At 41.8% G+C, this 24,264-nt stretch overlaps 1 protein-coding gene across 1 annotated transcript in view; it reads right to left on the minus strand.

Annotated features, from left to right (window-relative positions):
- The window catches only part of LOC133140788 (rho guanine nucleotide exchange factor 28-like), a 65,135-nt gene that overhangs the window by 20,563 nt on the left and 20,308 nt on the right, over positions 1 to 24,264 (minus strand). Inside the window, exons 9-23 of the mRNA XM_061260989.1 lie at positions 23,455 to 23,518; positions 13,565 to 13,689; positions 12,331 to 12,638; positions 11,160 to 11,361; positions 10,582 to 10,693; positions 8,622 to 8,664; positions 7,240 to 7,329; positions 6,368 to 6,491; positions 4,757 to 4,886; positions 3,901 to 3,956; positions 3,503 to 3,560; positions 2,228 to 2,351; positions 1,823 to 1,935; positions 1,460 to 1,600; positions 387 to 637 (exon numbers count right to left, since the gene is read on the minus strand). Coding sequence (XP_061116973.1) covers positions 387 to 637; positions 1,460 to 1,600; positions 1,823 to 1,935; positions 2,228 to 2,351; positions 3,503 to 3,560; positions 3,901 to 3,956; positions 4,757 to 4,886; positions 6,368 to 6,491; positions 7,240 to 7,329; positions 8,622 to 8,664; positions 10,582 to 10,693; positions 11,160 to 11,361; positions 12,331 to 12,638; positions 13,565 to 13,689; positions 23,455 to 23,518 — 1,941 coding nt within the window. The remainder of the gene's footprint in view (positions 1 to 386; positions 638 to 1,459; positions 1,601 to 1,822; positions 1,936 to 2,227; positions 2,352 to 3,502; positions 3,561 to 3,900; positions 3,957 to 4,756; positions 4,887 to 6,367; positions 6,492 to 7,239; positions 7,330 to 8,621; positions 8,665 to 10,581; positions 10,694 to 11,159; positions 11,362 to 12,330; positions 12,639 to 13,564; positions 13,690 to 23,454; positions 23,519 to 24,264) is intronic.

Genomic DNA, 24,264 nt, shown 5'->3' on the forward strand with positions numbered 1-24,264 from the left:
TGTATCAAGCACAAATCAAGTATGCCTTACACAAGTGTTTGATATATTGCTTAATACTTCCAAAATTGTCCATGGGTTTACATTTTTTAAGGAGCCTTTTTATTCTATTCTAGCACATCTGGCATGAGCAGTTGTGCTTCGAGTTACTGCTGTGCCCCCCACACCGAAGCAGGAGATGAAGCACTTATGTATAAATCAATGACTCCATGCAGGCTACACCTTACTACAGGAGAGCTAGTACCAGAGTGAGGAGGGAAATTTTAGCTGGAGGAACCTGGTCTGAAACCTGCCCTATCATTAGAGGGATGAGACCAGTTATGATCAGTGAGTGTTCGTGCCAAATGATGCAGTCTAACGTTTTATGTTTTCTGACATAAAACCCACACCTGCTGCAGGAGGATGTCTCCAATCCTGTGGATGAGGAAGTTCCTGCTGCCTTCCTCCTGGGTGCTGCTCTGCCGGCGCTCCTTCATGGAGCAGAGGAAGCCCCGGTGGATGTGGCAGAGCTCGTCCAGGCAGGGGAAGATCCTGTCCACCGTGTGCGGGTCCAGCTGCAGCTCCTCCTTCATGCCCTTCCGGAAGATCTCCGCCATGATGGTCAGGGTCTGCATGTGGTGCGTCTCCGTCTGCATCAGCTCTGCAGAGACCAGGCAGGCGTCACATCCACATTCACATTCACAACATAATACAGGAGATATACCACACCTCACATTCACAACATAATACAGGAGATATACCACACCGCACATTCACAACATAATACAGGAGATATACCAGACACACCTCACATTCACAACATAATACAGGAGATATACCACACCTCACATTCACAACATAATACAGGAGATATACCACACCTCACATTCACAACATAATACAGGAGATATACCACACCTCACATTCACAACATAATACAGGAGATATACCAAAGACACCTCACATTCCTGCTCACATCTATCACAGCATTCATTACACGTATCAGAACAGATTATAATTAATGAAGTCTTGGAAAAGAGCACTGTGCACGGGTAGTAAGACTGTGTGACAGTATTTAACCAGAATGCTTTGTCCTTAAATTTTAACACAGAAATCCAGTATGACAGCAATACTTTTCTGTAATTATTTCTTAGAATTAATTAAACCTTTAATATTTTACCCAATATATTTATGCTGAGGTGATTACAATTAAATTAGATTTGATGAATTAGATTAGATTAATTTGAACTTTCACATTCCAGGGCAGAAAGAAAAGTTGCTCAGCCAAGTTCGACAATGAAAAGGAAAAAATATTTTTTGTCTTTTAATTTCATATACAGTAGAAATTTGTTGCCATGAGAACCATAACTCAGATCTGTAGCAGCAGGTTTGAGAGTAACTGCAGCTCTTATTTCATCATATCATAATGTCCGCAGATGTAAAGATGTCTTTACAGAGTTGAGATGCAGGCAGAGGAACTCACCATAGATCACATCCTGTCTCTTTATGACCCGTTTATCATATTTCTTGCAGAACTTGTGTTCCACTGCCAGACTCCAGGATTCCGCCTCATAGTCCACTAAATCGGCCCTGAGGTCACTGCGCAGTGGGCCATCCACAGCATCTGTGTGGAAACAACCTCTGATTTCTGACCTTTACACTACAACAGGAAGGGAGCCATCTGTGTCTTAAAGAAGGCTAGTCCATTTATAATTAGTGATAGATACCTTGTGGTAAAATATAGCATAGCCAGATAATTCAACAAGAAAATGAAATGCATATGTTTTGGGGCACTGATATTGTGGATATAAAAATAAGAAACTGCTCCCTGGAGTTTGTTCCAAACCTGCAGTGATGAAGCAGTTTGGGTTGGGTGGAGACTCTGCGATCTGCAGGGTCACCTCAGGCTGAGATCCGCTCCTCCAAACACTGGTTTCAGAATCACCGTCACTCAGACCCCTGAACAGAGAGGCACACTGAGACTGGCTCCACCCACTGAGACTGACTCCATCCACTTATACTGGCCACACCCCCATCATAGCACACCAACACTGGCCATGCCCCCATCCTCTGTATATGCCCATGGGAGGAATGGTCTTCTCATATCATGGAGAAATTTTGAGTGGTTAGTGGTGGGATGGGATAGCAGTTGTGACTGGGAATTCTAAACTGGGTAATTAAATAAAAGCAGGAATGTAAGGCTGTTAAACTGTGAGTGATGCAATGGGAAACATTGGGGGGTCGGACTCACCGATCTGTGGGGGTGGATAGGCTCTTACAGAGGGGGGTGGGCGGATTCCTGTCTCTGGGTGTGATGGTGGGGAGGGAGGTCGAGGAGCTTATTGGAGAGGCTGGACTGTCCCTCGCTGCTGAACCTGAAACACACAGGACAGTAACATTCAGAGGCAGGCAGGGAAAATGGCCGCTTCCTTCTCCCTGGAGGTGAAAGCTAGTATAATACTAGAGGATTCACAGACTGAAAAGCTTAACATTGAATTCAGCCTATTATGGGCTTAATCTGCTAAATCAGCTAAATGTGGTTGATTAACAGCCAATATTTAAGACAACATTTAAGAATGTTTAGTGGCATTTTACTGTGAAACCTGAGCAGGAGAAAAGTGTGAACTAAAATTTGAAATATTCCCACCACATTCAGCCACGTGGTAATGACATGTATGGAGGAACACTAAAGGTCTCCTTATTTACTTACATATTTACCTATTCGTTCTGTGAATGTACACAGAATGTGTATCTTGAGCTATTGAATACAGCAAGACATTTGTATGCATCTTGAGGTAGCCAAGAGCTATCAAGAACAATTACATTATTTAATAAACATACTATATCATAACAACTTTAGCCTCAATTTAGATACAGACTGCCTTACTGCCTTAAAAGAGTCTGCTTTTAGCCAATCCATCAATATTCTGCCCACATTCTGTTCTTGTCATTTCTATTCTAAAACCCTGAGGTATCTTGTCTCCAGTATCTCCCTTCTCCAGACCATATTTACAGACATCAGTATGCTGTTCTCCAGCCACAGGCTGTCAGTAAAAGCTGCAGCTTTTCTTTATATCTGCATTCCATAACAGTAGGAACGGGGATTTGGTTGCAGATCTTGTCAGATTACTCAAATAGAACTATGGGCTTTGAAAATGGAATCTGCACAACAGTCTACTGTAATTTAAACAGAATTTCTCAAGAATTGCACCTTGTTATCACTTTGCAGCCACTGTCATTATGTTGAGTTATTATTTCTACAAGGGAGATGGCATTGACATCCAAATAATGCTGGATAATCTCATTTGTCAGATATATATACTAATACTGCTCCATGTGAAATGCTAGACCCACATCTCACCTTTGTGCTGTACAGGACTGAAACAGCTGAACTCCCCTTCAGTTAGATCAGATAGTGAATCCCCCATCCCTCAAGGCCGCAGGTGTGTGTGAAGGAGTGATTCTGCCCCAGTGCGGTGGTGTATGTGTGCTAATCATTAAGGCACAGAGCAAATGGTTAACTTACTTTGCGGGAGAGTGGCTGTCTTGTTTTTCATCGTTACCACAGATTTATCCTGAGGCTTCTGTGGACATAAATGAAAGTCAAACTTTATAAACGTTTGCTTTGCACAATACTTCAGCAATTATTCTTCATGCTATGATGACAGAGACACAAATAAATGTTTAAATCAAGATCCATTCAGAACGATGTACTACTTCTCCTGATTTAATCATTGACTGCTACGTGTACACACTATTACCATTACACAATTATTAGAGTATCTGAAAAAAAAAGATTGTGTGAAAATGATTTGCATGCACTGAACAATTGGTGAGATGCGTTATAGTCTGCATATCATTCTATTTTTGTTTCCGTTGTAGTCAGACAGTGATGTATCCATTCTGCACTCATTGACACGTTACCTTAATACACGCTGTGGCAGAATCTCGGCAGCTTTTATGGACATTCATGGCGCAGTCTGAGGAGGAAGTGACATCACATAGCATTACATCTCCGTAGAGCTCCACTGTATTTTACAGCCATCTCGTGTAGCTGTAGAGTATTAACAGGCAGGTTTCCTGCGACTGCTGCATGCAGTAATAAATTAGTAGGCCCATCATCTGTCCCTCCAGTGCAGGAGAGCTGTGCTACACATGCAACCGTCGCAACTATGTTCCCGCAATCACAGCTGCACATCAGTGATGTGGCATACAGTACCCTGCCTACCGAATCCCACCAGCCTGAGTCACTACTGAAACAGTCAGGATTCAGCCAGAGTCACTACTGACATGGTCAGGATTCAGCTCGAGTCACTACTGAAATGGTCAGGATTCAGCGAGAGTCACTACTGACACAGTCAGGATTCAGCCAGAATCACTACTGACACGGTCAGGATTCAGCCAGTCACTACTGACATGGTCAGGATTCAGCCAGAATCACTACTGATATGGTCAGGATTCAGAGTCTCTACTGATACGGTCACACCCAGACTACAGGGTAAATCACTAAAATAGACCATCTGACACCCCATAATATTCCCACTTTTCAATAAGCAAAAACACATTTACCTCTCCTTGACCGATATTTACAAAACTGGTCATTAAAATAGGCTGAATAAGACTGAAAAGCATCCTAGTTATGCAAACTCTGGTCTGGAATGGCAAAGTGATGACAATGAACAACAATGGGAGCAGCATTCCACTCTGCAGAGACAGACCACACTGCCAAGGAGGGGGCCAGTGGAACACAAACACAGGAAGCAGAGAGGAAGACACTCACTGGAGCACTGCAGGAGGTCCTTCCCTGCAGCCGGCTTCTCACAGACCAGGCACAGACCTGAGCCTGGTCCTGGGGCGAACTGGTGCCCATTCACCGCCTTCTCCTTTCCCTCCTTCTCTTTTCCCTTCACCTGGGAAACATGAACCAGAGACAGATACCGTAAGCCTGATGCCTGTTAAACCAAAGAGAGATACATCAAGCCCGATGCCTGTCCAGATGAACCCACAGTAGCAGTAGTCACAGGGCTGCTGTATTTGCTCATGTCCAGATGAACCCTCAGTAGTCACAGGGCTGATGTATCTGCTCATGTCCAGATGAACCCTCAGTAGTCACAGGGCTTATGTATCTGCTCATATTTGCTTTATTAAAGTCCACTCCAGGCACAGCTGCTCCAGTCAGGGTGAGTGATTATATTAGTCAACAGGAGAGGTATATACTGTATAACAAGAGGCTGTTTTAATTGTTGTCACTTGTCCTCAGTAGAGGGTTTTACAGATTCTAAAGTGGGACATGGCCAGATTTACATTTGAATTTAAATTCCCTCTTAAAATACATCTCGCATTGGGTACTGCAATAACCAATTGAATGAAGAGCAGGCTATTAAAACAAATCACAATTTTGACCTATACTAGCTGTCCAGAAGCCACTGAAATGAACAAAACATCCTTTAGAAAAAAACATATTTTTAAAGTCTTCCTCAAAGGAAATTTCCTTGAGTTTATACAACCTAACTTACAACTGAAGGAAGCCTTCACTGGAAAAATATAAACTTTGATATTAAGTAATTAAGAAAACTTTTTTACTTGCTTTAAAAAAGGCTGAGGGCAGTGATTGTTGGTTATTTAGACCAAAAGTCTTCCTTTTCATAGGGGCCCTGGCTATTTTTGGTAATCTGGGTGGTTTTCATGATTGGAGATCTGCTTCACTATGTACCTCTTGATACCAAGGACATTGAACTGCCCAAAAACAAAGACTTTAGCAAAACTCTGAGGATAGAGTGCCAACAGCCCCATTGAGCGTTGCAATAGCGCATGCAGATAAACAAGGCTATCAGCCTCTTTACAAGATAAATTGCAAGATAACAAATTACAAAACAAAAACATAACAACAGTGTTCATCTTTTTTCCCACACAGTTGAGCAAGTTCCATAATCAACAAAATTATTTGGCACCATGTTAATATGTATTTCTCATGCTACCCAGTAAAAGATTTGGCATAATTTTTTTGCATGTATGTCATGCTACCCAGTAAATATAATGTTTAACATGCATGTAATGCTACCCTGTAAATATATTTTTTAGCATGTATTTCATGCTACCCTGTAAATATCATATGTTGCACGTATGTCATGCAACACCGTACATATCATGTTTAGCATGTATCTCATGCTACCCTGCAAATGCTTTGGCACCGTGTTTAGTATGTATCTCATGCTACCCTGTAAATGCTTTGGCACCGTGTTGAGTATGTATCTCATGCTACCCTGTAAATGGTTTGGCACCATGTTTAACATGTATCTCATGCTACCCTGTAAATGCTTTGGCACCGTGTTTAGTATGTGTCTCATGCTACCCAGTAAATGCTTTGGCACTGTGTTGAGTATGTATTTACCTTGTTCTTGTTGCGAGTGCTGGACATCCTGCTCTTCAGGAAGCTGAAGGTTCGGCTCACTTTGTACTTCTCCGACTCCGCCTTGGAGGGGATGATATACTTATCCCACTCCTCGTCTTCGATTCTGTTTGTGCGTCAAAAATAGCAAAATCACACATTTAAAAGAGCACAACTCAGTAATGTCTCATTTTACAGTATGACATATTATGCATTCATTCTCTCATGGAAATAAATGTGCACACCATACATATTTTTTTGCCGTTGAGAAAAACGTTGTATCATAAGTTACCTCATTTTCCTCATTCTCCTGTGCCTAGGAAGCTCACAGTACACTTCAAACGTGCATCAGCTTGTCAAATTTCATTTTGCGTAAGACAATGTTAGCATTCCTGGCAATATACCACTACTATGGAGTGAAGTTAATGTCTAAGATGATGCACAGAGCATGCTACATGCAACATAAAAACATAAGAAAAACTCCCACTGAGCCATAACTAACCAATTCAATTCTAATTAAGGGACTCAGGATATATTTGATAAGAAATGTCAATCCATTTATTTAAAGAATTTATATTTATATTTCTTTATAAATACATGGTATAGCTAAAGTAGGAGCTCTTCTCACTGGTGATGTCATCATTAACATGGCTCTGAGATGTAGGTATGGTTAGGGCTGGTAATGTACAGTTACAGGTGCTGTGGTCTGCTGTGTTAAGCTGTGTTATGGACGGTTCACAGGCTACAGGCATGAATGAAAGGTAGTCAACAGGAGAGGCGAACGGTTAATGGGTTATGGGGGGTTATGGCGGGTTATGGCGGGTTATGGCAGGTTACGGCGGGCTGGTCCTACGCGTGATCATGGGGGAACGTACTCTTTGAGGAATTCTGAGAGGGTGAGGTGCTGCAGGGAGCCCTCCTCCTCCGCCGACTGCGCCCGCTTACGGAACCTGATACCTGATTCCCTACGGGAAAGACACAGTATTCCCACAATGCCAAGGCACGAGGGTTGGGGGGGAGGACCCTGTCAGTAATGTTGGTTCAGGTTCAATGTTTCAGAGCTACAGTAAAATGCAGCAGTAATGGGCAGGGAACAAGACTAATGTTACAGTCCTTCAGGAGTAATGTTGAGAACGTCAGAGGTGAAATTCTGGACAGCAGACCGGTGATGTTGCTGCTGTGACACACTGGATGACATGTTGGATATTATTCTTGTGAGCATGCTTAAGAATTATGACACTGCAATTATGATGAGGTTTACAAGATGGCAATACCAGGCCAAACTGCCATTAATAACATAATAATTTAATATGTTCCTTTGTTCTCTGAGGTTATATACAATATTTTACAATAATATGCATCACATGTATCAAAAAGAAGAACTGCTAAAAGATCTCATGTCTCAATCCCAGTACGTAACTCTGTCCTTTGAGCAGTAAAATGCTGGATTCTGAGCTGAAGCTGCAGCTCTGAGAGAGCATAATCACGTGAAAAAAATATTTTTTCTAAAATTGATCTGATCCAAATGCATTTTCATTTACAGGACAGCCAATTTAAAATAGCCTCATCACCCGAAAGAAGAATTACATGAACTACACAATTACACCAGTGACCAGTGATCTGATTAAAACACTGAAGTACGGCAGGGGGTGCACAGAGCAGTGGAAAGTGCCATTTAATGTCCGCAGTGGTACGCGAGTGTGTGTGTATGTGCAGACGCAGGAGTGTGTGCTCCTGCCTCAGCTACAGGTTGGCACAATGAGTCACTACACGATGCTGACGCAGGATGTGACATACTTCCTGTATGGGAAATGCAGGCCTGAAAATAACACTGGATAAACAAGCCCCTTTCCTTCTGAAGAAAACTATGACAGAGAGAGACGTCAATCCAGTGGCCATATTGTCATGACTAGGAAAACATTATTTAACATCTTGGTATGGATTGACGTAATCTCTAAAACAGCTGCAGCTAAGTGCCATTACAAATGTCCATATATTTACCAGGTTAAATGAAAAGTTGCATATTTCAACATTGCCTGATGTATCAGTGATCAGTTGGAATGGACAGATTGTCTGAGGGTATTGTGTGCTGGGGATATAAGGGATTACAAATGACATTATGTAATCTTGGAGATAATGACAATTATAAGTTTATATAGGCCTCCATAACATAAGGTTTGACCAGGGTGACATAAATTCAGAATGAAGAGTTTCTATTTTCTATTCTATTTGATATTTTAAAAAGCTCTGAAAATACCTTTTCTCTTTAGGCTGTTCAGGCAAGCTGAGGGCACGCTGTTCTGCAAAAAAGAAGACAAAGACTTTAAGAGGCCAAAAAATATACACACATTTCTCATGGGTGCATGACTCATTAAAAATGTCAAATGAACGTGATTATTTTATTCAAAACATACATAGTAATTCCAATGAATCATAATGCTGCATGTAATGTAAAATGCAATGTTGATGGGATTACACAATACTGATTACACCATGCTGATTACACAATGAATACAGCTGCTGTAAAACTGATAAGCACATTGAAGCAAGGAGAACAAAGACAGGAACAGCCAAGTCTACAGAACAGCAAACCGCATCTCAAGTTCAAGGCCAAAAATGCTTGCCTGACTCACACACTCACTCACTTTGTCCTTAACTTTAACTTTCAGACAAATAAATGCAAATGTTAGCAATATTCCAAATATTCCATATTTACTCTCATTAATGGTTATCCCTGGACTCACCAAATGTGTTTTCCAGGGAAAAAAACAACAAAAAACCCAGCATGTGTGTTTAATTATGTGTAAATGTAATCCAGGCCCTTATGCCCACAGTCTGGTTCACAGACTAATTAGTTTGGGGGATTCCAATCAGAGGCGGCACGGATGGTGCAGTGGGTAGCACTGCCGCCTCACAGCAAGGAGGTCCTGGGTTCGAATCCCCGTCGGCCGGGGCCTCTCTGTGCGGAGTTTGCATGTTCTCCCCGTGTCTGCGTGGGTTTCCTCCGGGTACTCCGGTTTCCTCCCACAGTCCAAAGACATGCACGTTAGGCTGATTGGAGAGTCTAAATTGCCCATAGTTATGAGTGTGTGTGTGAGTGAATGGTGTGTGTGCCCTGCGATGGACTGGCGACCCATCCAGGGTGTATTCCTGCCTTTCGCCCAATGTATGCTGGGATAGGCTCCAGCCCCCCTGCGACCCTGTTCAGGATAAGCGGGTTCAGATAATGGATGGATGGATGGATGGATTCCAATCAGGTCATACACTCGTTAGCCTTGTTACCATGGAACCAAACCCCCCCACCATGAACCCCAACACCCCACACCCCCACAACTGCGATGGAGGCATGGAGGGGGTTTTACTGGGTGGGCTCCACACTGTTTCAGCTGGGGGGGGGCGGGTCAGGTACTTACTAACAGGACTGAGCAGGGACACTGAGAATCTACACCAAGTCTCTGGGATAGCAGGACTGTCTACTGGGCAGGAATACAGTGCTCAATAATAATATTCCAACTGACAGCCTTTAACCTTGTAGGATATCGGCTCTGTGAAAAGTACAACAAATGTAGCCAAAACCTACAAGCCCCTTTAACAAAACTAAACAGGTAGATATAAAGAGGCTGCAATTTCCATCACAGTATATTTAATGCCAAAAACACCTTAAAAGATTAAACACTGCCTAATCTATAGGTACGCCTATAAAAACTGGTTTGCAAACAGAACTGGAAGTTTATATCATATCCTATTCACCGAAAAATTACTTTAAAAACATATACAAGCACAGTACATGAGTTGTACTAGTTCCCACAATTACAAAGGAAACACAGGGGTGCCTTCAGATCAGAAGAGGAAACCTATTTTCAAAATTAAAAACAAATTCACGTTTGCAGTCCCTGAGCAAGACACCTAACCCCCAAATGCTCCTGACAAGCTGGTTGGTGCCTTGCATGGCAGCCGTTGGTGTGTGAGTGTGTGTATGAATGGATGAATGAGAAGCATCAATTGTACAGCGCTTTGGATAAAGGCGCTATATAAATGCCAACCATTTACCATTTTACCATTCAGTGAGTTTTTGAAACATTGATCCCGAAGAGCAGAGGCTGGCATGTGAACTGAACTGTTGGCATGGCCAGTGGGAGTGTAACTGAACTGTGGGCATGGCCAGTGGGAGTGTAACTGAACTGTGGGCATGGCCAGTGGGAGTGACTGATGCTGACCTTCGCTGAGGTTGGTGATGGCGTTGTTCAGGGCAAAACGGGAGTGCACCAGGCTGATCTTCGGTGTGGAGTATGAGTAGGAGCGCAAACGACCACCTGTGTCCCCAAAATCCTGCAAAAAAACCCAACTGTGTCACTGGTAACCTTGCCACTTATTAATATGCCATAATCTGAAATAAATACTGTTCAGCTATCAAGACCAGTAACCCAAAAAGAGAGATTGTCTTTAGCAGTTTCATTCTTTAAAAATATTTCAATCTTAGTTTAAGAGCTTAGTACTCTAGTTGTATTTATAGAGACAAGGCCAGTATGAGTGGCACACACACACATACACACATACGGACACAGACCTTTGTGTATAGAGCATAAGGCCAGCAGACACACATACGTGCACACACACACACACACACACACACACACACCCACACACACACATACGCACACACACACACATACACACACATACACTCTCACACACACGCACACGCACACGCACACACACACACACACACACATACACACACATGCACACATGCACACACACATACGCACACACACACACACACACAAACACACACCTTTGGGAGAGGATGGCTGCAGGAGGAGGAATGGGTCCGGCTGCAGTTGAGGTTGGGGGAAGTATTTAAAGAGTCCTGCTCGTCCCCACTGTTATCCTGCAGGACACGATCCGGCTGTGGGAGTGAGGGGACCTGGGACAGGGGGGTCCTCTCCAGGAGATCGTCCTCCTCGCTGTCCAGCTCCAGAGCCAGCCGATGGGGGCTTCGGACAGTGCAGAAAGGGTTAATCGAGGCTTCGGACAGTGCAGAAAGGGTTAAAGCAAAGAGCAACTGCAAACATATCCCAGTGTGGAGGCAGGCTGCTACAGTGAACAATGGGCCACACTGAGGCCACAATAAAAAACTATGTTGTTCTGTGGGTTTGGTTAGTGATTTTACAGGTTTAATACAGAAAAACGTTGTTGTTCAGGAGTTTGAGTATCCAACGGTTCTCCTTATTACAAAAGCAGATAATCTTTTGCTATCAATTAAATTTTTAGGATGCAGTACTTCCCAGGTTATTAAAATAAAATGAAAAAAAAATGGCAGCACAAGCACCTCCAAAAGAGAGATTTAAAAAGGTTAAAAATCTACAAATCTGTCATCTCTGTGTATCAATGTTTAAACCAGGGGCTACTATCAACACCTAAAGATGAGCTCAAGCCAAAAATAAACCATAAGAGCCCAAGTTTCTGTAGCCGAATCACAACACTTTCATTTTTGTTTGAGAGAGTCAGGACTTTCAGCAACTTTGCAGCTAAATAGTGGTCTGTCTTTTGGACCAAAAGGTAAGCTAATATATTATTCAAAATGTCAAATATTTGTATGCCACAAAACATGGCATAAATTCGCATAGAGATTAGCAAAATCTCTGTCGACCTCCTTCCTGATCCTCCAGTTACTTCTAAAGGCTTGTTTCCCACACAGTAGCATTTCAGAACTGCTCTTACAGGAGTCAGCATCATGGACCACAGCGCAGGATCTTCAGCGTTCAGAAAACAGTCCCATACCACATCATAACAAGCCAACACTCATATTAAACATTTATGTACACAGCAGAGGAAAACATTAGCATTGAACTTGATTCCAAATGTCAAATAACACAATCTGGTAGAGACAGCATTACAACAGCAAAAGAAGCCAAATGAAATGCATAGGATTGGCATGCAGGTGAAGCTGTCGAAATCCTCACCTCAGAGCAAACGGCTGCAGCGGTGGGCTTCCTCTCTGTGTGAGCAGGTCGGTGAGAGATGGGTGGCTCAGCCCAGCCAGAGGCAGGTCTGGGGGAGGAGGAGGGGGGAAGGAAGGAGGGGGGGGCGATTGTTCCCTGTGGGGGCTGGCGCCTCTCCCCCCGTCGCCATGGTGCACCATGGGAGACAGGAAGTGGGCAGGCACGTCGCTGGGACTTCCCCTCCTGATGTCCAATCCTCTGCTTTCTGTGAGGGCACCTCCCTCCACGGTCCCTCCGCCGATGCCATACTTCACACCCAGATCAGCCACCTGTGCACCAAGAACACCAAGGATAGAAATGTCCAAACCCTCCAGTGACATACTGTTTTCATCTCTACCTCCCTCGCCTCTTCGAACAAGCGGATCTGTAATTTTCAATTCTCTAAGCTGTAGGCAGCGTGTCACAAGAATCTACATATCTCTAAGCTAGGACCCCTGGCACAGCCATAAAAGGTATTTAAGACCCCAGATGTAGCCTCTCGGCTCTGTTCTTAACCCTCTATATATTATTAGTCCTCCCATTTGGTTTTCATGCAACATATATGAGGACAAAACTTTATTTCCTTTGGAAAAGTATCTACACCTCATCCTTGCCTGGGTAAGTGCCCACTAAGGGAGATTAAACTTCAAGATTCAGGCCTGCCAAACTTCCACAGAAATTCAACACCAACATGGGACCTCACAATCTCAATAACAGACTGCACACACTCCCTCCTAGCCCACCTTGCACATTAAGTCTTCACACCGCCCTCTCTCCCACCTCTGACCCTTCAGGGAAACAGCTCCATATGATGAAGGCAAGAACAGTTCAAATGCCTTCCAAAGTAAATTAACTTCACTAGAAAATTTCCCAGGGCAATGCTTAAACATTGTCCAACTTCTGTGTACTGCAGTGAAAGCTGCAAAAACTATGTTACACAGGATCAGCCTGCAAATAACTGAAATGAGTTACTGCGTGTTAAGTAGCTTTGAATGATGGACGATAAGGTTTAATCTGCACATATTGCACTGTAAATCTGTAGGTTGTAGGATCCAAAGGTGAGAATTATATGGCAAATGTAACTGCAATTTTTCCAAATGTGTTTTTACATTCCTTGCATAAACTTCAGTAAAAGAAAAAATGACCAGTCAAACCAACAACATTCTGAAAGTAAAAACACTTGGTCGAGGTGGTTTCTATTGCATTCAGTGCTCACCTGTTCTGCCTGCATGGTGCTGGGACCGTCTTGCTGCGTCCCGTTCAGCATGGCAGACAGCCGGGCTGCAGCTGAGAACGTGGACTGCAGTGGGGGTGTGGTGAAGGACACCAACTGATTCTTCTCTGAAACAAAAATAAAACGACTTTACACTTTGAACTGGGTTCCTCAACAATACTGCTGAAAAAACAGTTCCCAGGTCAACATGGTATAGCTGGTCGAGCAGTTCAGACCAGCTCCCAGCTCGACATGGTATAGCTGGTCGATCAGCTCAGACCAGCTCCCAGCTCGACATGGTTTAGCTGGTCGAGCAGTTCAGACCAGCTCCCAGCTCGACATGGTATAGCTGGTCGAGCAGTTCAGACCAGCTCCCAGCTCGACATGGTTTAGCTGGTCGACCAGTTCAGATCAGCTCCCAGCTCGACATGGTTTAGCTGGTTGACCAGTTCAGACCAGCTCCCAGCTCGACATGGTTTAGCTGGTTGACCAGTTCAGACCAGCTCCCATCTCGAGTTTCTTCAAAAATAAAACTACTTTACCTACACTCTAATGGGTTTCTACAAACATAACACAACTTTACACTTCATTTAAATGGGTTTCTTAAAAAATAACACTACGTTACACATACTTTAACTGGGGTTATTTCTTATTTGCATCTGCATTTTGGTCCATCAGTCAACACTTTGTTGGTTTATTTCCAGCAAGCAAGCACCAGAATACCATCCTATCAGACTATTACCCGTGCCAGCTGTCATTCCACTGGAATTTAGCAAATGGGCTCTCCAGCTGTCTGCTAACAACAGGATCACTCACCGACTGTTTTCTGCTCTTGTAACAGCTGATTCCCATCTCAGCACTGAACACTGAACCAAAACACCGGCAAACCAACAACTGCACCAGGACAGGCTGACAGTGTGCCGTCTATATGTCTGTGGACTGAGATCTTATGGATCCCATCTGAAACAGTAATAAATCAAATTCAAACTAATTTCATCTTGTGTCTGATTTGCTATAGTATTTGAATCACTAATTTCTGTTTAACTAATCAGGGATTCTCCAGCTGAACATGCCAATTCCCAGTATTTCCAGGTAAGAGATTGAATGTGTGCAGTCAATGAATGTTTTTCATAGCCATAAATACATATTACACAAACATTAATTCTATGAGAGGCACCTGCAGAGTAAATATTGCTGGAACCTATACTTGGTCCATAATTGTAAATTGTTACATTTATAACTCCCTATAAACACTGAACAGCAACCAACACTTCCCAGAGAAGCTATATTCCAGAGTACGAGTGCTCAGAATACCTAGTAGAAACTTTATTCATATTAATTTCAGTTTTAAATAAACAACGCACCTAGAATGTCTAACTCACTGTGAACAGACCGGCGTACCATACAATGTGATTTAAGTTTCTTTTCAATTTCTTTCCATCCAAGTGCACATGGTTTGACAAAGAAAGGATGTGATGCAGATCCTGCAGTACTATAAATGGTCAGCTTTGCAGCTCCTGAAACCAATTTCCTAGTATTTCTAGAATCTCCTAAAATAAATCACACGTTAAATAGTTTTAGAAATACTTATTATTATCAGGCTTGTGTTTAGTTATCATCAAATACAGTGTTTTATACTTTGTGATTTTATCATTTTATTTTGTAACTGAATGATGTGCCAGGTACATACTTAGTTTCTCCCAAATACATTCCTATTCCATTGCTGCATTAGTCGTCTGTTATTTTAAACTACCACAATACTGAATGTTAATGTTGTTCTGCTAAAGCAATTGACCATTAAAATGTTAGCTGTCTGTTTTAATTTGAATACTTCTACATTTTAAACCAACTGGCCTAAGGTCCAGAAAATGTATGTGCTTAAGTATCTCATTTCAAACAGTATGCCACTGAACATGATTATTATTAATATTTTTGTTTTAGTTTAATCATATTGGTTGTACAATTATATACTGTATGTGATACTCACTGAATGTGTTTCCAGCATAAATCAAACACAGCCACAATGAATATGTAATTTTTGGAGCATTTCATCGAAAGATAATCTTTTGAACCGTCTTGTGAGTGTATGGGTTGTAAGCCACAAATTGAATTTTGTCCTCAAATTCATATGAAAGCAAACTCATTTCAATGATGTGGAATCTGTATGCTCACAAAAATTATATGAAAATGACAGATTTTATCACCAGAAAACAAATGAAAGCGTTCATTTGTTTGTTCATGAGTGTTCATGACTATACTTTCTTTTTTTTAAATTGGAGTAGTGAGGAGGCTGGGCACAGAGCACAAATGCCAAACAGCAGTATACTGGTTGACCAGTTCAGACCACCTCCCAGCTCAACATGGTATAGAGGTCTTAACTAAAAAAAAAAAAGCTTTGTTGAAATGAGTTTAACTGCCCATTTGAACTTTCCCTGACATAATTGGCAACTTTACCATCTTCTTAACAAATAGGAGGAATGCTTCCTTAGTTTTCATAACAATTTTGTTGATTCTGAACACTGCAGATCAAATATGTAATATAAAATAAAATTGAACACTGAAGAGGCCTCTACTGCTGGAGGGAGGTTCACAGCCTGTGTACAGGCCAGTCAAAGAATGTGACACAACTTTGTGTGTGTACTAACATGATGCAAGTACACAGCATGACGTCAGTATACAGAATAACATGCCGTCAGTATACAGTATAACATTTGTATAGTTGTCTGTGTTCAAGGGTACAGTATGCAACTCTGAAGTGATTCTTCAACTCTGAAGTCCCAATATCCCATCCCAATATTCTCAATTTCTCTCTTTTAAAACATGTTGAGAGGAATTATGAATCAGGTGATATCATACATACACTAAGCATGCAACCGCTACTACAACATACATACTACATCAGCTTACATTTAACCATCTATTTAACAGGAGTTAATAAACTCCATTCAGTTAAAGCTGCCATGAGATTGAGACTTTTCTATGTTATATTTTTCCTACTTTCATGAACTTGCGCTAAAGTAAGGCAAGCCGTTACTAAAGACACAACACATCAGTACACAAAAGCACAAATCTACAGAATTCCTCAGACCACAAATGAACCGGATCTGTTGGTCATAAATTCAGCAGCCAGTGGAAGAGCTTCCTGAGAGCTCTGGAGCTCAAAAACATCTGCCTTCAACAGCTTCCTTAGATGGACCCAGTGAGCAGGCCTGAAACCCATTCATATCTGCTGCCAGAGCTGGAGGTCTTAGACATAACAATCCAGAAACAAATCGTTCCATAAACATTACAAAAAGTTATGAAACCAATTCAGTGTTTCATAAAACTAAATATTTAGGGAGGCTATTACAGCTAATATTTAAAATGATTGACAAGAGAATTTTGTGACCTTGGAATTATAAGGTTCTATCTGCATTCTGAATAGTTTTGAGATATTCTGCTTCAAAACTTTCACATCCCAACACAGCAAAATTGAAATGCAGGGCAGTTCTTTATAGATTAAAATGACAGGCACTCTAAAAGTATTGAATGTATAATGTCAAAATCCTATCATGTTTATGACACTATTCTTTGTCAAACATGTCAGTTAGAACCCTGATTCCCTATAAGTCACAATTTGCAATTGGTTAAACAAAATCCATATCTTTACAAAAAAATTGGTATTAACAGTATTAAGACAAAACGCCAAACAGTAGTATATTTTATTCTCAACAGAAATTAGAAAGTACTTCCCATCCAAACCTCAATAGTCTGGGCTTTTTCAGTCTTGGTTCAGCCAAGAACTAAAACAGCCAAGAATATAATGCTGTCAAAAGGTTTTTCTATTCTATTTCTATTGTGAGATATTTCATAAATCAGTATTGTTTGTGCAGTCTATTCAGCTTTAAATGTATGGCATTTGCTTGTCATGTTCCACAATTATTTTCAATATTTCATATCTTACTAAATATATCATATACTGTAGCCACATCATGGAATCATTGTAATGCATTTGGTACACAATTATGTAAATCATAGCACAAAGTCATAATTATATAATCAAAATATGGTGGGATGGGGTCTGATCCACACACACATCATCAAGCCAGTAAGAGCTGCAGCAATCCGCTGTTTGTAGGACCCAATGAAAGTTCAGCCTGAGACTCAAACACTTGCGCTTCTCACTGGAGGTGAATGCACAGCTTTCAGCAGCACTGTGCACAGGCAGCGAGGCCCAGAACTCACACAAAGACCTCACTCATGACTGAGCCTGGAAACAAGGCCAATTAGGAAGGACCAACCTCTAAGATCAGCTCAGCCCAACAACCTCTAAGATCAGCTCAGCCCAACAACCTCTAAGATCAGCTCAATCCAATAACCTCTAAGATCAGCTCAACCCAACAGCCTAAGATCAGCTCAGCCCAACAACCTCTAAGATCAGCTCAACCCAATAACCTCTAAGACCAGCTTAACCCAACAGCCTAAGATCAGCTCAGCCCAACAACCTCTAAGATCAGCTCAGCCCAACAACCTCTAAGATCAGCTCAGCCCAACAACCTCTAAGATCAGCTCAGCACCCACAAGATCAGCCAGAGCAGAATCTCCGACAGTGCCCCAGACATGCCTGAAACCTGATAGGACCGGCGAGAGTTTGAACTGCAGAACCCGGCAATTAATCTGCTTCATAATCCTTCTGAATTAGGACATGAGCAATGAGTGGTGTTCATATTGTTTTCTTGGCTGGGCAGCCACTGATGCCACTGCCTAACTTCTGTTAGCAATTTTGAAGAGCAAACAATTCTTATATGATCTTAACACCAGAGATAAATCACTTTCATTTTACTTTAAACACAGCAGAAAGTGAGATGACAAAGATTATTTTTGTTTCCAATTGCTGACAAAAAGTTAAATTCCGTGTTGTAGCTATGAACGAAAATTCCGACTTTAAACCAGCATAGTACAGCAAAACAAAGACAGTGAATATGGATCTTATTCTTCTAATATTGCTATTATTATCTATCATACTTCAAGCTTCCCAGCATGTGAGTTGGCTGAAAATATTACAGCATAAAACATTCCAGCTTTTATTTCATATACTGTACACCTTGCATTGATCATTGCTGAAGTTAATGCCAAGCATATTAATTAACAGCACATTACATGGTATTTATTTGTTTCATTACCACCACCTTTATCTAGGTAGGTAGTTTATATTTTTAAACAGTAAGAGTATACAGCTGGATAAACACGTTATTTATGTGTAAGTTAAGCATCTCGCTCATGGTTACAAATGCAATGCCCCGCCTAGACAGCTTACCTTACAGATACAGGTGGAATATGGCCACCCCATGTATATAAACAAATGACTATACATGGCATAACATGTACTTTATATATTTTTATATTTAATACACTTTTACATATTAAATATAATCTAATATATGATAAAAACACATTGTACATTATATAACATATACAGTATGTTATATACATTCTTTATACATTCCATTACATTTAAAGGTTGCTTTGGGTGACATCAGTGACTTATAGAGAGCAGGCTGCTTGGCCAGATTAGAGAAATCATTCCTAAAGCATCTGAATATTCCAGTTACACTCTCCTGACAAACTTGTCACTGGACACAGAACTATAGAACGCAATTCAACTGCATTCTTTCATTACAATGAACAGTGAATAACACATGACTGTGTTAGCCTTTGAGCATAATTTTTTTGTTTGTTTCATCTTTTGTTTTTTTTTACCTTGTCTGGATGTCCTTCTGAGAATCCTCATTCTGGGAATGGAGGGCCAGGAGTAATTGAAGGGAGAATCAGAGTCAGACTCCATATCTGACCTGGGAGGTTTCAGGTAGCGCTGATCCCTAGCACGTGCGATCCCTGTTCCCACCTGGTCTGAGCGATCCGACAGAGCAGAGAGAAGCCCCGGGTACGAGTGAGGGGGGGTCTGCAGTTTCCCCAGAGCTCCAGAGCTCCAGAGCCCCCCCACACCGCAGAGACACAGACGCAGCCCCCCCGGGAAGGTAAACGGGAGCATGAAGCGTTCCGTGGGGAATTCAGAAAGGTCAGCTAGGGCCGATTAATCATTAACTCCTGTCCTCAGTTCCCATGTAAACGCTGCAGGACGCAGACTACAGCACCACCTGAGTGAACATCTACCCAGAACAGCCACGCGCAGGCAAGAGAAAAACCTCCACCGGAACCACAGCTGGACAGCGGGAGAGGGAGAGAGAGTGACAGGGAGAGAGTAAGCACTGGGAAAGAGTGAGAGAGAGGGAGAGAGAGAGAGAATGTGTTCTCTGAGCAGGGCTGAGACGTGAGTGGAAGGGTCCTGGAGCAGAACTGCGGTGGGTTCACACTGCAGAGGTGGCCGCACACTTTACAGCCGCAACTTCAGCAGACAAACCCGCATCGCCCCCCTCACACAGCCTGTGAGAGAGCAGTGCCACATCATTACTGCGGGGGGGTAGTGTTGAACCTCTCTGTTAAACACGCTTCTTCACCCTTCCTTAGATCATCTGGGCTGTTACTGACTCTTCTGAGGTCCCCTAATTTTAGCACCGCAGGGGCCCAGGGGTAACCAGTAACCAGGTTACAACAAAGTCCCCCATTCTTACAAACTAACATAGGCCTCGGCGTCCAATCAGCATTCAGACTGGCCTGGGCCCCTCCCCCATCACCCCCATCATCATCCAGGCAACACAAACCTCCTTTCTCCAGGATCCCATATGTGATTCTCGCAGAAATGCCTGCTGTACTGTTTCACTAAACTCACATTAAACGTCTCTGTGGTCTCCTTGTAACACAGTGATGTGTGCTGGGTAAACCTGGGAGGGCGTGAGTAATTTGTTTAAAGGAGGGAAGGAAAGCCAATGTGTGGACCATCTTAAAATGTCTGCTTTTGGAAGACCATGACATCTGAGCTTGTTAACTTTGCTTTAATCACAGTCTACAGCGCCAAGGCCTACAGTATCATAGTATCGCAGGGACTGAAACCAGCTCTCTGTCCATCTTTTCTGGCAAAAGATAAATTCACTTCCAGGAGTTAACTCATTGCAAGGACAAAATGAAAAACCACATAAATTATTCTGTCTAAATTCCACAAAAGGAAGGCACAGAAGGCACAAAACTACTCTTGAACTTTGACCCACAGTCAGTCTATGTGTCTGTAGAGCATGTATGTAAATGTAAAACTTTTTTTCTCCTGTCTATTAAGAAAAGTATCTTATTATCTTATCTATTGGTCTCAGTTTATACAATCTCAGTTATAATTTATTTTTGCTGTGGAAAACTTGATAAGTACTCAAAAGGGTTATTTGATAGCACATTTACATTGAAATGTACAATCTGAAAAAGGTCTGCACCGCTACAATATTTTTTATAAAAATACTATTTCTTCGGGACAAATGAATGGATTTCATAACACAGCAAGTTGCTTTTAGAGTTATTGAACATTTTCCTGTCCACACATCAGTATAACTTGTCTAATTGTACAAACAGTTGTTATCTCATATGCTCACTGCAACAGATAGCATGTCTCAGATCTGTTGTTCTACAAGGACAAACAACTGTACAATCCAGGTAAAATAAGCTGTACACGGCAGCTCGAGGTTCTGTTAGCCCTCTCTTGCTAAATGAGCGTGAGTCAGAACAGAGGAAAACACAGAACAGAGTTTCCCGTCTCCTCCATCAGCAGCCGCAGCAGAACAGGGGCTCGCAGCTAAAGCCAGCAGAGGCCACAGGCTCCAGACGAAAACGTGGGGAAGTCATTAGATTCTTTAAATGCTAAAACAGACAGCTCCAGCTCCAGATATTAAAACAGCAGCTGTTTTCTGCCAAGTGGAAAGCCCTCTAAACAAAGGCAGAGCCACAGGATTCCACAAGTGAGAAACATGTCTGCCCAGGTCTGCCCAGGCCAATCATTAACGGCTGGGTGTTCCAACCGTCTGTCCGTCACCAAGGAGGAAGATGGTGGAACGCAAAACACAGTCACTGGAGAATATTTAATCACAATACCCCCAGTGCTGAAAGGACATGGCACGCTGTGGGACAGAAACATGATCTTGAATCTACTGGGCCAGCAATTTACAAAAAACACATGCGTCAGCCTGTGTCCTCTCCAGGAAGTGAGAAGAACCCACAATACTTTCATTGGTTTATATAATTTGATATTAAAGTTTAGACCAGATGTCAGATACTTCTGTTTAAACAGATTAGTAATTGGCGAACAATGTAATATAAATAATTTAGTCATTTGTTTTTTATCCAGCGCTGCAAGAGCAAATTATTGTATGCGCTGCTTTGCCCAATCTAGTGTTCTCAAAGAGCATGTCATTGATCTAAGTGTCATGTGAGAAAATACAAACCTAACCTTAACCCTACACAAGCCATGTACAGGGGAGTGAAATAGTCATTCCTTTTCATAAACTCAGTTTGTATATTAATCAATGCAGATTTATTGACACAGACATTATAATGCATAATTATGTATAGTACAATCATAATTCATGCTCATTAAATTTAATTTGGTATATTGATCAGAAAAACAGATCCACATAATTCTCCACTAAATAGGATATCATTAGAGAGATTTATCGGATAAAGTTTTCAGGGCTTTGGTTAATGGCATTAGAACCTTGAACCACCATTACCATCATTGCAATTCAAAAGCATTCCATAGTTCAGGGAATATGCCTACATCTTCCACTTTGGAAAGCTTAGGAATGGTGAATCACACACTTAATAAATTTGCCCGTTCCTGATCTAGCAAGCAGTTGCAGTGAAGTAATTACACTGTTATGAGAATATAGTGTAATACATTCAACTGAAGTGGCCAAATATCCTGATATGCTGAACACTGAATGGACAACAGCACTCTCACTGCATATAGTACTACACATGACATTGTACCATCCAAGATTTAATTTTACACTAACTATGCTCACCACATAGTTCAAGCAGTTGAGACTGGTCAGTGGTTTAATTTGAAGGATTTCAGCAGCACTTGACCATTGTAATGATAAATCCATAACATCTCTACAACAGTCACAGTTGGACCATCTGAGGCTCCTTACAAGGAAACAAGAGCAGCAATATTTAGTCAAGTTACAGAACCGCTAATAATTCATTGTATATAGTGCTCTTTAAGATTCTCAAAGCCCTTTGCAGTAAACAGGATAACTCAGCCTTGACGTGTGTAGCAACCTTAATGTGTAGCAACCAACAGGAAGTTGGATGGCAGCCATCCAGGTAATTAAACTATGATGTGACGACCAGATACAGAGCCCATTATTTGGAATTAGCAAAGAACTCAAACTCCACACCAGTGCCATTGAATCTTTCATGACCACAGCAGCTTGGCACCTTGGTTTAGCATCTCCTCTGGAAAGCAAGCACCAATACATCACAGTGACCCCACAACTACACTGGAAAACTGTAATTCTGTTAGTCTGTCTCCGGCTGGCCCACAGCTTCCAGCAACCACCCGGTTTCCCCAAGTTAGAGACAACAGCATTGTAGACCAGTGCTTAGGCTAGATTCTCTCAGTGGTGCTACACTCAGTCAAACAGACTGCTAACAATAGTTTATTAACATCTGTATCATTATAGATGCCAGTGCACTCAAGGTTGTAACTCTTCATCAAGTTTCAAATTCAAGAACTATCATCACGGTGACAGGTCCTGCATGCATGGAAACAGAAGGCTTGTCTGGCCGCTGGTGATACTTCAGTGTTTCGCTCTCTCAAACACACAAGCAACTGCAGGCATACCACAGCCCTGCAAACACAAAGCAAGTTCTCTGCAGCATCTATTATTCTGAGACGCAGAGATTCTGGGCATCCCTTCCTGTTCTCCTGGAAATTAATCAGAGTGTTTCTCATTTCAAAATAAAAGCCCTACCAGAGTCAGGCGGTGAGGACTCTTCCTCCTCGTCCAGAGAGAGTATGAGCTGCTCCTCGAAAACCTGCAGAATAAAAGTCTGAGATGCTGTTTCACTTCAAAGATTAAGGGAAATAGTGGGTTCAGACAGACAAAAAAAAATCTCTATGTGTGTGTGTGGGTGTGTGTGTGTGTGTGTGTGTTTGGGGGGGCTTTCAACACTCCATTAGTGGACCACCTGCCTCTCATAAACCTCTCAGAGAGGATGTAGGTCTCCCTTTCTGCACCTGCACACCACAGGTTACCTCTCAATGCAGGCACTAATTGTAGTTAATAACCGAGTTATGTTATTATAAACACCTCCCATTACTAATCAAGCTTAGACTACAATAGAGCATGTGTTGAAAATAAAATAACATTGAATATGTTCTTTGTATCGGTAAGTAAAGACACTAGAGTGTGCAATGCTTGCAGATACATATACAGGGCTAACATATCATTATAATGATGCAGTCATTGATATTTTGTGCTATGGTTTCATATGTTAATGAATGGGATAATAGCTCTAAATGGCTGACTTTCATTTAAATGATTCCAACAAAGAATAGGGCTTTAGTAGGAATTATAAAGTTTTTTTGTATTATTTATAAACAGTAAAAAATGAAGATAAAAAGCAATCTTGATTTAAAATTTGTAGAAAAGTCTCATGTTTAACTCTGTACCATATAAAGTTCAGATTTGCTTCTGATCAAATACAGATTCATTGCAACAGACATTTAAACCAGGGGTGCCCAGATTTTTGCACACCACTGTCTGCCAAATCTGCCTTTT

The sequence above is a fragment of the Conger conger genome, chromosome 11, assembly GCF_963514075.1.
Source record: "Conger conger chromosome 11, fConCon1.1, whole genome shotgun sequence".
Classification (NCBI taxonomy): Eukaryota; Metazoa; Chordata; class Actinopteri; order Anguilliformes; family Congridae; genus Conger; species Conger conger.